Genomic DNA, 15,698 nt, shown 5'->3' with positions numbered 1-15,698 from the left:
AACACTGTAGTTATTTGCCTAAAACCAAACTGTGTGCTGCCTTTAGTCTAGCCGAGCACCAAAGAGAGTAAAAGCCTAGTTAAAGCAGGGAAAGTACAGTCAAAATGAAATGTTGGTCTAGGATCTGTGCTTGAGGGATAAGATCATTCCCCCAACAAAAGTGGAAGGTAGACCAAGCCTAAAAGCAGCTTCCATATAGCACTGTCAGGAGACAATAAAGCCTCACTGTGCTTTTAAGGAGAGAGAGGAGAGAGATGCTCAGATGTTCCAGCGCTGTGGTAAGACAATCACCAAGCCAGCACCTCCACAGGCAGACAGAGCCGATGTCTACACAGAGAGCAGGCAGTTTGCCGACACAGTGAACCAACCTGACGCCAGGCCGAGGCGATGTCAAAGTCTTTGCACCCTGATGACATTACATCCTACAAGGCTCAGCCTCCAATGAGCAGTACTGGCAACCAAATTCTGCACTCTCAAACTACCTACTTTAACTACACTGTCTGGGTGTGATCACCAGAAACCTTTCCCTCCCTCCTCCACTCCTAACATTACTCTAGTTCTGCAAAATACATAGCCAGTAATGAACACTGATCAAAAATGAATGTGATAAAGACATTTTTTCCACTAAAACTATGTAATGAAGTTACAAAATCCCAGGGGTTTTTTGAAGCACCAATACATCCTCACTGGACTACAGCGGCACCATTTATCTTGAGACGTTAAGTCAGCTAATCTTTCACAATGCAGGCTGCACCACAACGTATTTGTGTAATACAGAATCACAAACCCACAAAATAACTAGTTGCTAAGCTGCACAAAATGGACTAAGATAGTCCACTGAAAAGCTGGAAAATCAACCCAGACTTAATTCATATATAGAGATGATTTGCTGATTCTCTTCCCTGTCAGCAAAAAATACCATGCACAAATTTTCTTGTTGAAGTGGTAAAAAGTTATAATATATATATTCTATATACATATTGCTAATATTGTAGGACTATTTTAAACAATACTTTTAACCCACTCTAAGGCTAGAAAACATTCAAAAGGTTGGCTGTTTAAATATAGCCACACATAATTCAGCTCCTCTGGAGAGAAATTTGAAGAATAAAATTCAAGCATATGATCTGATTTAGTACACAGTCATTTTTTCTTCTTGCAAAATGGCAATAACTTGATATCAGATAAGCTATGATAACAGCTACCAGAAGGAAAAATACTTCTTTAGTCATTGACACTCAAAAGAAATAAACGACCTCTCTGAAAGCAGATATGATACCAGATCCAAACATCAGCCAAATCATCAATCCCGGTTCAACAGGTTGATAGGTCCTCAGTTGATAGCTACTTACAACCCCCACTAATGCTTCATAATCCAAATCAGTTGACCCTTTGTATGTAAGTCTTTTCAGGAGACGTGGCAGAGTGACTACTAGTTGGATGGGACGATTGACTTAGTTGACTGCAAAACATTTGGATGACTTTTTGCCATTATTAATCAGCGGGTGCATTCCAAGATAAAGTCACTTTTGTAACATTAAACACAAGTTCTTCAAAACTCCAACACATGATACTCTTGTAAGCAGTTCCATATGTGTGCAACTAAGAATGTATTATTTGCATAGTATCAATAGCATGCTGGAAACTTCACTGTAGCTTTTTGAGATGCATCAGCAGCAATAAGGGTGATGGCAGAAAAAGAAACAATGGAAAATGACTGCAGATTAGAACTGAACTGTTGTGTCAGAAGTATAATCAGAAATAAAGCAATGTTTTAGCACTTGTATTCCAAAAGTCACCCCATTGTTCCTACTGTTGGTGGCAACACTTTAAGAAGGATGCTGATAAACTGGAAGGAATTGTTAAACAACCCAACCCCGTGCCTGTCTGTCCCTGCTCCTCCCACCCCCCCAAAAAAAGAACCCACAACAAATCAGAGTAATCTCTGCAAAATATGTATACAATGCATAAGAAAAGGATTTTAGCTTATCCAGCCTACCATTTCTCAGACTTTCTGAAATAACAAACTCTTTTTGGCTCATGGGGCTTAAACAGTAGAGTTCTAATGAGCAAGAATTTAAGGAAGGAAAAAAAGACTATTTTGAAACTCTGAATTTCAAAGATTTGTACAATTATATATACATATGTATACATGCATGTAGGTATTTTTCCTCATAGTTTTTTTTCCTTCCATGACTTGTTTCATTATACTCCTTACTAAAGCAGTGTGATCCTGCTTGAGCGTCCGTGTGAGCCCCAACAGTGTCACAATCAAGTACAGGAAAATGCCAACATTACTTTATCACAGAAAATTCATTAGATCATGATCCATTCACTATTTGCAAGGAATAAGGGTGCTGACACTACTAGGCTGCCAGCTGCAATTAAAAAAGGCAGGAATGGAAAGCAATACTATTATTTTTTTTTTTTCCAACAGAAATATAGTTATTTGTATTCTATTTCTTCATGTGACAATACAGGTCAGGATTTTCCTGAAAAGACAAAGAAATGACAATAGGCAAGTTCCTATCTTTTAATGCCTGAACTTTTAAGTAAAATGAAAGATGACAATCAGAAAGGGCAAAGTTAAAAAACCCCACCAGTTTGGCATAAGTAAAGGTGGACAGAGACTACCTGATGCCTAGCTATGGTCAGGCTTGTCTTCAAAGAGGAAAGATTTAAGAAGGATTTCAGAGACAATAATGAAGTAACTTTTTGAAGAACTTGTCCTAAGTCTGCAGCTCTGTGAGAGGCTGCGTCTTTCAAAAAGACTATTTAAGAAAAACAGATGATAAAAGTGGTATAGCTGAGAGAACAGGCCAAATGATTCCTGCATCAAGTTACTCAACAGCAGCAAAATATATGAATCTCTTCCTGTCTTAAATCAATGACTGTACACCTAAAAATATCCCTATGAATAGGCAAAATGGTTGGTTCATCCCTTTTAGGAACCTTATTTTTGAAGTGAACAAACCTCATGCCTAATTAAACTGAGACAGATCTCAAAACCAGCCATATTTCAATAATTTGCCTGTACAGGTTTGCTACACTGGTTTAACAATATTGATCAGAATCTATACAGTACATTTACAGGACAAATTAGCAATAGTATTACCATCACAGATAACCACTCCAACTTGCACAAACAGCATCCCTGTCTTTCTCTGCTTTCCACTGGAGTTATTCATATTAACTAACTCTTCTACTTCATGACTACCTATTTCCTTCTCTTTCTGTGATGGTCTGGTTCTCAAAACTGAGTAGATTTCATAACAATTATTCTCAAATTCTGTTTTAAATATTATTACACTTTGAATATTACTGCTTCTATTTCAGATGTGGTAACTCCTTATATGCTAGAAAGCTTGTCTTGGAAGCTTATAGAATGAAAGTAAGTCCTCCACTCAAATTTTTTTTTACAGGATCAAGTTGTATGAACGTAAGAATGGCCTCTATGCCTTTTAGAATTATAATGCGTTCATCCTACTGCCTTCTCAAAGGATTTGCGAAAGGCTATAAAGATACATACACAGCAGCCATTAAGCTCAGCATTGATGACTGACATCAGGACTGCGACCATACTTATTTCAGGTCCCTTAATGCAATTGTCCGATTTCAAATCTAGGAGGAAGGAAAATTCATTCCCTTCCAGATTTATTTATTTATTTTAAATTTTATACCTGCCTTCATTTCTTCACTGCCTTCCTCCATCTCCCATTTTATTATGTTGATTTTTACTTTGAGCTTTCTAGGACATGCTCACACGAATAACATCATGCTGCCTGTTCCTTCACTTCCTTCACAGCAGGCTATATTTCCTACTCAGTTCCAGAAAGTCTGCAATCCCAGTGCATTAATTCCACATTCCAAATGTTACCTATACAATTGCAAGAAACAGATAGTACTGGGTACACTGAAAGCAAATTCTGGAATAGAACTAGGCAACGGTCCAGGTTTAAAATCTAGAATTGCATGGCGCAGTGTCTGTGTCACAGGCAAGGTTCTGCTCATATCAAGTCACTTTACTGTCATGTTACCTTCATGATGTTATACCGATATTTCAGACTGAATAACCATATATATAGCTAGGAAAAGAACAAGTATTTTATTGATAAAAAATACTGCAGAACACCAGGTTCCCAAATCAATTCACATAAGAGACTTCAAAATGGAGCCCAGCTATGTAAAGAACTGGAAAATCCCTCCCACGTTACTGGTTAGCAAAAAATCCTTCCCAAACTCTTGAACACTTGGAAGTAAAACAGCAATTAAAAAAGCAGTGACCTGAGGGTGAGGGGAGCAAGTAGGATGAGACAGCCTAAAAAGCCAATGGGTGAAGCTATGATTCTTCATTTGGGTTTCAAGAAAATTTCCCAAGGGGGTAAAAGCCAAAATAACAACAACAAAAAAAAGCCAAAAAACCCCAGGATGATCTTTTCATTTGGGACAAGATTTAAAACTGCTGGTTTTGTTCTCCCCTCACTCCTCCATATTTTATTTCTGAAAAAATCTGGTATTCATTGTTCCAGTTTGAATATAGTTCACCCACCTAAAAAACCAGTTAAGTTCTGGGTTACCAAAAATAAAGGGTTTGAACTCGGAACTTAACTGGCTATTAGGTGGATGAAATACACTCAAACTGGAAGAATGATTAACACAGAAATGTCTCTTTCTGAATCCAGCGAACTCAAAGCTTTATTTACAGGGCTCCTAATGTTTAAATTGCACCACTTTTACTTAACAAGTATGAATCAAAGGCTGTTAACTTTGGAGGAAGATTTAAGGAAAAGAAGTTACCTACTGAGGTTAGAACTCTTCTTAAGAAAAACCTTTAACTAAATACCTAAGAGTTTTTTGTTTGTTTTGTTAATTATTTTTACAATATGAACATTCATAATGTATAATGAAATACTGTGAATATAAATAAAAGCCAGTCACAAATACACACAAATTACTATGTGCTGTACATCCAGGAATAAAGTGGAATGATTTGAAAGCAGCAGAAACGCAAGGAGGCCAAGCATATCAGTGTGAGGGCAAAAAGAATGGTGTGACACACCTCACTGCAGCATTTCTGGAAGCATCTCTCTTCCCCTTTCACTTCCCGTGACACTATCAGCAGATACTCTGACTGCTGGGCCCGGCCACAGCTGTACTGGGAACCTATACTGACAAGCTGAAATAACCAATCAAAGCAAAACACAAAAAGAAACCTTTGTAAAGCTGAAGCACATACCGTTATCCAAATCGTACAAATAACAGGTGAACTCAAATGTTCAGGTAACATTTACTTGCCACTAGAACAAGTTGCTATCAAGCTACAACTTTCATTTCAACATACTTAAAATTTATGGAGGCAGTTGTAAAGCCCCTTGTAATTTCAAGGGAAGTTAAGAGTTACTGATAGTAAGTCAGAAAACTCTGCGTATCACTGTGGTGTAGCCAACTACTGTGAAAAACATAAGTTTGGTGTATTATGAAAGTGAGCATTATTTTCCTGTCATATGGGCCAAGTGCAGAAGGCAACGTGGATATAAGACTTGAAGGTGTTATGCAAAGCGATATATCAAGCCTGGGTATGAAAGAGCTTCATCTTGTTCCAGATATTGATAAACAAAATATAGCTAAGGAAACATATGAAGTCAATTAGAGGAAAAAAAAGTTGAGTGTTCTAAATTGGTTTTAGAAGGGCCAATTTACAGAAGATCCAAGAAAACAACTGGAGTAAAAAAAAATTGTCTGTCTTGTTCCCATAAAAATCAGTACCAAGAACTCTGTTCACACTTGCCAAATGCCTAATAATTCAGAAGTTCAGAACAACTTCAGCTAAATTTCTCAACTTGTTATTAAAAAAAAATATTTAATCTTAATAATACACAGCAATTCCTATCCCATTTAAATTAAAGCACAGCCTGTCAGTGCACTTGAGAAAGATTAGAGCTTTAAATTAAGTGTGAAGAGCTAGACAACAACTGCCTATTCTGAGTAAACTGGAGATCGCTACTGATGAGAAGGCTCATGAACAGTAAATTTATTTTTATCCTGCTATTGTTATGTGAATAATTTTGAAGGCAGCAGCTAAATACCGTCCTCCTCATAGAGTGAACATAATTTAAGACAGCATTATGGCGACAAACTCAGCTTACAATAATAATTAAAATTTACGTGACTGACACATCACTGCTGTCTAAAGCCTTTGGATGTAGCAATTTTGTATAGCCCAAGGTTTCTCATTATGCAGTACTGCCAAAATATTGGTTTTTTATGATTGCCTGAAGAGGTAACAATTGAAGCTAAATATCATCTACAAAATAACCCACTGAAATCACAGAAGTCAGGCAGCACAACTACTGGCAGTAGTTTTGGGACTGGGACTGATACATAATTGCAGTATTCTAGCAGCGCTTGCACTGGTATTCTTTGGAAGAGGGCATCATCAATACACGGCTGTAAGTGCACCAGAGGTTTAACAGCTTCCACTCCCATTTAATCACCCCATCCAATTGTATCTTACAAGAAAATTTTGGAATATTAAGGGGAAAGAAGTATTTTGATCAAAACTAACCACTTAAACATGTTATATAGGGCACAGAGCACAAAGACTCCCAACCCATAGGAATATTATTCCTCTGAGAAAGCTGATGATGTCTATCCCATCGATGATAACATGTACAAAATGTGGTAGGTGCCAACCCAAAGACTGCTTCTGAAGAAAGCATGCTGCTGAGCAACACAAGTTTAGAAAAGATAAAAAATTACAGAATCGCTCCAGTGTTCTCAAATCTTAACAATAAAACTCTTTAGATTATACAGAATATTCTAATCATGTTCCAAGTGAACGATGTCTGCTAAAAGGAGGTCTGCAATACAACCAAGGGAGAGAATGGCCTCGTCTGAGGTAATAAGAAGCTGAGGATTATGAGACCATACAGCTGTTGTGTTTATCTACTTCAAACTATGTGTCCAAGAGAGAGCAACATGGGGGAGGGAGGAAGTAAGGGGAAAGCTGGATGAAACAAGGACATAACGTTCAAGAAAACCACTGGAATTTTCCAGTTCTAAAAGAGATTCTAGATTCTAAAGGAGATTTTAATAGTTCTTTCAGCAGTTGCACTGTCAAAGCAGTATTACTCCCAAATACAATATCCCCAAAGAATACAAGGCTTTAGGACAGGTACAAGCCGTAGTTATCGTTTAATCTGTTCAAAAGTAAAGAATCTCTATTTGTAATGAAAGCTAGTTTCTCATGACAAAGAAGAATGTCAAAAAAACTTTGTCAATGCACTGGTCAAAAAAAGAGTCATGTGCATTATGTGAGAGCTTTTTTCCAGGGACTTGAACAACATTCAGCCAAACATACCTGGTAATGCTTGAGCCGCAGAACTGAAGCACAAGAAACTTTCTCTGTGCTGGTTTAGTTTATTTGATCATGACTGTCTCCATGACAACAGAATCTTACATATTTCACCAAATAAAAACAAAATGTTCTCTTTTACCTTTGTGTGCTGTACTTTTAAAAAAATGTTACTTTGTTGTGTTATTAGAGTGAGACTGCACAGGGTAAGAGGCTTGTGCTTATTCCAATCTTTCCTACAGTTGACATCAGACACTGAAAAAGATGCTGGGGGCTAAGCACTTGTGTCTCACTCCAGAGTTAACAGATTCATTGCTCCAATGCAGTTTAAATATTCTGATTGGTTAGGAACGTGACAGATGAAGAGGCCAGGTAGTTAGTGTCTTATTTACAGAGCTTAGCAAAGATAACAGAAAGATCTCCTTGCAATTTTACAATGTATTCTTGCATGTACCCACAAAGCTATCTCTATGCAGTGCAAAGCATGAAAACACTCATGTAGCTCACACCTACTCAGCTTCACATCCATGCTGGTTAAGTTCACCCTCCTCTGTGTATCAGTCCTTTATCTGAAAAACCATTGCTTGGGCCTGACGAAAATTTATCTCCCAAGCTCATCTCTTTTACCCAGAGCTCTTTATATCTGACCTACAATTTGTATAGTGGTATAACTTGTATTAGTTAATTTTGGTTTATTCAGCCTTCAAATGGTCGTGTGTAGACACGGAAGAATTACATTTCAAACATGATGTAGATGTTTTTATAGAAAATCAGCGTAATTTACCTCCTGGAAAGCTACAGTTTTTTTTTTTTCTCTGACAAATAAGAATAAAAATACCAAATTTTAACTTAAAAAAATGAATGCACTTCAAAAGATGCATAGAATTGACTTTAAACTCCTCTTTCACATGACTGAATTTTTAGAAGACTTTGTAATTATATCCCGTATGGTTTTTTTACCTGTTCAAATTTCCAGCCATCGGACATTGTGGAAACCATTTGAGTGAGTTCCTCTTCCTGGCACTGCAGCACCCTGTACACATGTTTGACTGGCACCTTCAAGAAGAAATATAAGATGCTCAACACAGCATGGAATTCACTATGTTTGTGACTTTACTAAAGTTGCCCTTATTCTTTAGAAATGGTAAGCAGCACCACCTTGAACACCTTGCCTTTTTATTTTTTTTAAATCTCATCTGTTTAGAATCACCTTGTAACAGAAGACTCAATGCTTCATGAATGTTTCAGGGACTAAAAGTGCTACTTAACAGTTATAACAAAATAATCTTAAGACTTACCTATTGTTCCATGTGGTAGCAACCACATTATTCAAAATCAAGGTTGAGGTTCTGCGGAAGCCTACGTAACTTTAAAGAAGGTCTGACCATATTAAAAAATGTCTTTATTTCCCTTTCAAAGGCAATGAATGACTAAGACCGTTTCAGCTGAAACCCTTTAGAAAATGCTATCCAAGCAACTCTGCTATTCCACAACCCGGCTGCAAGAGAAACTTGGCAACAGGAGTTTGCAGTATCTCCATGAAGACACAGTTATCAGGGAAGGCCAGAGCAGCAGAGTTAAAGAACAAACTTGAATAATTTCTTTATTTAACAGTTTCTCTACCATATTCACTTTCATGAAGAAATATTCATGAGTGTCTTCTCAACTACAGAGTACTAAAATAAAGAAACTAACTTTGCTACAAAAGCATATGACAGGAGCTAAACAGCATGTGTATAAATATACTGTATAAACAGCAATTAAAATGTAGTTAGGCAATCTAATCATATTCAGAGTATTTAAGTGTATATGAGAAAAATATATTCTACAAAGGCTGTTTTCTGAAATAAATATTTGCAGAAATAATACTATGACAAATCCTACTATTATCAGACATTTTTTAACAATTCTTTAGGATGTTTTCAGTTTTTGAACAACAACTGGAACCATACGCCTGTGCCCTTTGGAAGCAGACCGGCAGGTACTGGCATTAAGAATATTAAGCTTTGCGTACTAGTGGTTCCAGCTCAGCCAGTGATGGAGGCAGCCATTCAGTACCTTACTGGGGAAATGAGCTGGCAAGGAAAAAAAATGGAAACCTCCCACTACTTGTCATAGAATAAATAATCAAAACCACACTAGAAAACAGTCTCACCTGTGAGATTTTGCTGTCTCTTTCTCTTATTTTGTCCTTTACCAGTTTTATTAGTGATGTGATATTGTAGAATTCAGCCTCTTCCAGTACACCTAGCACGAGAACATTTTTGGGAAAGACAGTGTAAGCAATGACTCCAGGCCAAAACAATCAACCAGTTCCTAAGATTATCTTCTCTACAGCTACAGAAAATTACTTATTTTACCCTAGGAAAAGTTCAGTTACCATCCTAATGATTCTGTCTTCCTTCAGGCACATGTAGTTCAAAGTTTAGCTCCTAAAAAGACCCCAAAGAAAACCGATTCCATTTCACAGATGGAACGAGACACAGCAAACAAAAATAAAGGAGCACGAATGCCATTCCGCAGCAGACTGATGGCCCTCCCTGGCTCAGGCCCAGCCTCAGGCTGGAATATGAAAGAGAAATTCAAATAGTCCTACTGAAAAGCTGTGCAGCTGCTAGCATGCAGAAAATTTTTCTTCCTGTCATTTGAGATCTTAGACTGTGAAACAAAAGCTTCAAAATACATACTCGGGACTGCACCCACTCACATGTTCAAGCCTTACTTGTTCTCCACACATACTATGTGTTTATCAATCCACATAGAAATTATATTTCACATTCTTTCCTGCTAATATTGTTAGCCTGCATTTCTCTTTGATTGATTTCTTCAATATCTTATCAATACAGTTTTAGTACTATATGGTTTAAAACAGTCATCCTCCATTAGGGTAAAATTGGTATAAATTAGGGACAGGGAGGGAGAAGCTGGGGACAGAATTTACTCTTCAAGAGCATATTCCATGTATCTAAACATCCCAGGACTTCACTCTTACTTCGTTTTACATTTTCTAAAGCTTGTTTCACAGCCAGTATTCTTTTGCTTGAAAAGGACTAAACCCAAATATTTCACACAGTCATAGAGGAAAGATGCAAGATTATGCAATAGAAGGCATCTCCCTACGTTTGAATGTTTATGTTCTATTTCTTACTGGGGACAGGCATTGTGAAATGAGAAATCATACTCAAAACACTCAAATAACAGCATATACTATAACTGCATGATACCTCCCCAGCTTCACTTGAAAAAGGTAAAAATGCTACACTGATTAAGATTTACCATCTACTTGTAAGTTACTATTGGTGACTCAAAAGCAGTGAAAATAATAAGCAAGTGACGAAAGCAAGAGAGTTAGTAACATCTTACCTTCCTCAGCTAGGTCCTTGTTAATAACCAGTTTCCCATGTCTAAGATAGTTCAGCACTGGCCCAAAGTAGGTCGGGTCTCTGTCTATTAAATAGGCACCTGTTTCATCCTAGATTAGAAAAAAAAAACAAAAACAAACAAAAACCAAACCAAACCAAAATGCCAACAAAAAACCCAAACAAACGAACAAGAAAGCCAAAAAACCCCACAATGACTTGAACATCCAAGCAGGAATTGCAAGCTAATATTCAGCTTGGCATCTGAATGGCAAGCAGGTATTCAGGCATAGCTACATAGTTACATCCCTTAAAGTCAAATTTATTAAAGACAATAAAAGGAATTCAATAATGTAGTTGTAATTGTATCAGACTGATCACTCAATCATTTACTACATAATTTCTCTTACCTGATCAACTCCCCCCAACCCCTTATCAAAAGATTATCAAGATTGTTAGCATGAAAAATCTAAGCAGTGAGAACACTGAAAATTAAGGTTAAAAATAACACTTAAAAACAGGAAAGTATCATTTTGTTTGGAAACCTGAAGAATCAGAACAAAGGCTACATTCCAGTGAGGTTCAACCACCAGCTTTAAAAAAAAAAAAAAAAAAAAAATTAGAGGCAAACAAACCTTCTCTTTAACCTCAACACTGTTCTAAAAACTTCTGGTTTTGTCTTAGCCGAGATGTACAAATACTCACAGGGTATTTGCACCAAGCAAGGGTTGTATGTGTATCTTCTAAAAAAAAAAGTATACTGAAGATGCAGCTCCTACTTACCTCATGCAGACAAAGAAGGGATAGATCAAACTACCTGATACTCTCCATAATCTTTGAGAAATCATGGAGATGGGGGACGTCCCAGAAGACTGGAAGAGGGCTAATGTCACCCCCATCTACAAGAAGGTCTTAAAGGAGGATCCAGGAAGTTATAGACCCATCAGTCATACTTCAGTCCTTAGGAAAATTATGGAATGAATCCTCCTGGGGGCTGTCACAACTCAAATGAAGCACATGATTGGGAAAAGCCAGCATGGATTCACCAAGGGCAAGTTGTGCTCAACAAACCTGATCGCCCTCTAAGACAAAGTAACCTGCTCGGTTGATGTGGGGCGAGCGGTGGACGTTGTCTAACTGGATTTCTCCAAGGCCTGTCACATGGTTCCCCACAGCCACCTCCTCGAGAAACTGCTGCGTTATGGTCTAGTCCAGTGGTTTGTGTGGTGGGGGACCACACCAGAGGACCTGGCTGACAGGCCGCACCCAGAGGCTTCTTTTCAAACTGGTAACTTGTCACACATGGAGTCCCCCAGGGATCGATACTGGGCCCAATGCTGTTTAATATCTTCATAAGTGATCTGGATGATGGGATCAAAGTGTACCCTGACAAAAGTTTGCTGATGATACCCAACTAAGTGAGGAAGTAGACACTTCAGAAGGAAGACCCACCCTGCGGGAAGACCTGGATAAGCTGGAAGACAGGCTAACAAGAACCTAAAGTTCAACATGGACAAGGACACGTATAAGGTCTTGCACCTGGGAAAACATAAACCAGGAGTGCTGCACAGGCTGGGATCTACCTGGCTGGGGAGCAGCTCTGCAGTAAGGGACTTGGGGGTCCTGGTGGACAACATTCTCAACATGAGTGAAGTGGGCTGCAGTGGCTAACAAAGCCAACAGGATGCTGGGCTGCATCATCGAGGGCATCACCAGCAGAGATAAAGAAGTCATTATCCCACTCTAGTCAGCGCTTGTCAGGCCACACCTGGAACACTGTTCAGTTTTGGTCCCTGCTATGCAAAAAAGATGTGCACAGTCTGGAGAGGGTCCAGAGAAGGGCCATCAAGATGATCAAAGGGCTGGGAAACTTGCCATATGAGGAAAGGTTGAAGTAACTAGGCTTGTTCAGCCTTGAGAAAAGAAGGCTTAGGGGAGACCTTATCACCATGTTCGAGTATGTAAAGCGTGGCCACAAAGAAGATGGAGACGCCCTTTTTCAAGGAGTCACACGGAAAAGACGAGGGGTAATGAGTACAAGTTACTCCTGGGGAGATCTGATTGGACACAAGAGGAAAATTTTTCACAATGAGACCAATCTACCATTGGAATAATCTCCCTAGGGAAGCGGTGGATTCCCCAACATTGGATGCTTTTAGGATTCAGCTGGACAGGGTGCTGGGCCACCTTGTCTAGACCGTGGTTTTGCCAAGAAAGGTGATCCTTGAGGTCCCGTCCAACCTGGTATTCTATGATCCTTTCTATAATTACAAGCTAAAGGCTTTACACACTTAAGACACACTGTCGTCTTAAAAGAAGTGAAGGGGTGTTATATTTTCTATAAAATTAACTGTTCAAGAAAATGCTAATATACTAAAACCTGCTGTCAGTTAACCTATACTCAGAGCAGACAGTGCTTCATGAAGTCTAATCACAATTTCTTCTAATCACAAACTCATCGTCTCACAGAAGTAAGACTGCACCAAAACCAGTAGATAGATGAAACGCATAAAATGGTATATTTTAAATGTTTCACATTTAAATATATTCACATTACTAAAAGACTTCAAGAATGAACATCAATAGACGCAACTCAAAGAAATTAAATTAGCTGACAACTGTATGGATTATAAATTGAAAGGTATTATTTAATACAGGAACAGAAACCAGAGAAGTTGGAAAGGAAGATCTAAAAATCATGAAAAGAAACACTGTTTTACAGAAAAAAGCACAGTCTTTGGCCATCAGTTGAACTGAATTAAGAAACATATGGGCTTACAAAACTGGAAGATCTCCCAGTTAAAGGAAGTAAGGCTCTAGAAACAAGCTTCTTCAATAAGATTACTGTATCCTTTTACATTACAGTGTTTTCTCACATCACCCTCTGAAGCAATACTGGCCACCAGCTCCACACCACTACAGAGATAGACATGTGGGTCACAGAAGCAAAATAACTAAAAACTCTACATGAAATCTCAAGTAACAATGGTTACTTCACTCCTTACACAAAAGGCCTCAAAAAAAATTCATTTTCTCTCTTTTTTTTTTTATGGACTTCGGTGTATGAGATTACTTTTACCTGAGTAGATTTCTACACACTAAACAAGCTTTCAACAAAAACACGAAGGGAACAAACTATGTCAGGCAGGCTGTGTCTTTCAACTTCCACCTAATGACAGGTCACCAGCAACCTGCATTACCTGAATTCATCAGCCAACCAGGCACATCAGAGCTTATTATTAGCACTCGCACCAAACATGCTTTACACACACTGACAGCATCCATTCTGGAAAACATGAGATAGAATTGCTTTTGTCTTATACCTATTTTTAACCATTTTCCTCATCATCCACAAACTTTTTTTTTTCATTCTCTTGTTCCCCATCTCATTTCTTTTCCTGTTATACTCATTCCTTTCCTAGCCACTATCAAGTCTTCTTCCTCACCAAATTACCATCTAGAATCTATAAAAAAGCTTAATCTTCATATTGCTAAATACAAATATTATACCAAACATATGTATAATATACCACATATGAACAAAGAGCCATCTCACCAGTGTAAGTTTCCTCTACGAAGCCTTTCAGGCAACAATGTGTATTCAAAAAATAACAAAAAAGAAGAAAAAGGAACCCAGAAATCTTATAATTCATGGTGTAATAGTAACTTTTTAAATTTTTTTCACAGTAGTAAATATCAATAGTTAAAGTTTAAGAACTCTGGATAAATTCTAACAGTGAGCAATCCGAATTCTGTCCATAGGATTTACTTTAGCATGCAAATTTCATGCAAAATTATGAATAGATTGAGCAAATGAGATTAACCGGCCACTTCCTTACCCAGATTACAGATATGGAAAACACGCACTAATTAACATTCTTCCAATGAGAAAAATGTGTGTCTTGGACTTTGACCTTGCAACTCAGGTATGCTACAGACTAGTGCCAGGGAGTGAAGACCCAAAACGTAGACTATTCAGTAAAGAATATTGTAACAATACGCAAAGAATGCACAGGCAAGAGAGGCACAAAATTGACTTCCTCAGCACCTTCCTATGGAAAATGCCTTCTCACTCCTCCCTTAGAGTGAGCTGCCTGATTATCCTTCAATGTACACTAAGCACTTCATGTTGAAATCACTAAAAGCCGATTACACTAGGTCTTCAAGGATATTTATGTAAACATACATCCAATAAAAGCTGACACGGTAATGTAGTCATCTGCTCCACCTAGAACTCTCAAAATATGGGTCATAAGTCTTTCCACACCTCCAGGATATCGTCAGGATTGGCTTCATCCACATATACATGAAAACATATTGTATTCTCATATGTCATTAACTTTTTGGACACTCTTTCTAAAAGAAACATTTTTGTTTTATTGTAAAATAAGAATAATAAATTGTACTTCAGATGTGATCTAGACACTTTAAAGGTGTAGCTACAGTTTCTGGGGACATAACCAGAGTAGCCTGAATATCAACAGACTGTTGTCCCCGCTACGGTACTTCCTCTGCTAACTAGTTAATTAGGTTTCTACAAGCTTTGAGCAAGTTTGAATCTTCGCTAACACAACTAGTGTGGGTATTTTGAAGCCATTTCCCAAGTTTCAGGTGAATATCACAAATGCCAGACAAATCTATATTCTGGTAAGGTCTCCGTTTTCTTTCTTGTAGATATATTTTATACAAACCGGTGTTACTGTTTACCAGAACAGCAGATGAAACTCAAGTTTCCTTTCTATTCAGTATAGTCAGATCACCCCACATTTTGACCCTATAGGTGTTCCATACAAATTTTGCCACTCTGTAAGGATAGTCAAAGCAAATGCTCCAGTCATCTTTGAGCATCCAACACAACAGTGCTAATTAACCGTATGGGGGCTTATATCTTTACCCAGTTCTGGTTTTGCATTACATTCTTCTCTCCACCAAGATTTTTTCCTTCCTTGACTGTAAGTCCTAGACCTTTTACATACCCGCTCCTT

The 15,698-nt window shown here is 38.0% G+C and overlaps 1 protein-coding gene across 2 annotated transcripts in view; it reads right to left on the bottom strand.

Moving 5' to 3' along the window:
- Positions 1–15,698, bottom strand: part of KCTD5 (potassium channel tetramerization domain containing 5) — a 33,775-nt gene that overhangs the window by 12,115 nt on the left and 5,962 nt on the right. Inside the window, exons 2-5 of one of the 2 annotated variants that reach the window (XM_074158309.1) lie at positions 10,718–10,826; positions 9,510–9,601; positions 8,315–8,410; positions 5,060–5,176 (exon numbers count right to left, since the gene is read on the bottom strand). In XM_074158309.1, coding sequence (XP_074014410.1) covers positions 5,060–5,176; positions 8,315–8,410; positions 9,510–9,601; positions 10,718–10,826 — 414 coding nt within the window. The remainder of the gene's footprint in view (positions 1–5,059; positions 5,177–8,314; positions 8,411–9,509; positions 9,602–10,717; positions 10,827–15,698) is intronic. The other variant, XM_074158310.1, reaches the window with a different exon arrangement.

Source organism: Numenius arquata, chromosome 14 (genome assembly GCF_964106895.1).
Source record: "Numenius arquata chromosome 14, bNumArq3.hap1.1, whole genome shotgun sequence".
Classification (NCBI taxonomy): Eukaryota; Metazoa; Chordata; class Aves; order Charadriiformes; family Scolopacidae; genus Numenius; species Numenius arquata.
This window is presented reverse-complemented; position numbering and strand designations above follow the sequence as displayed.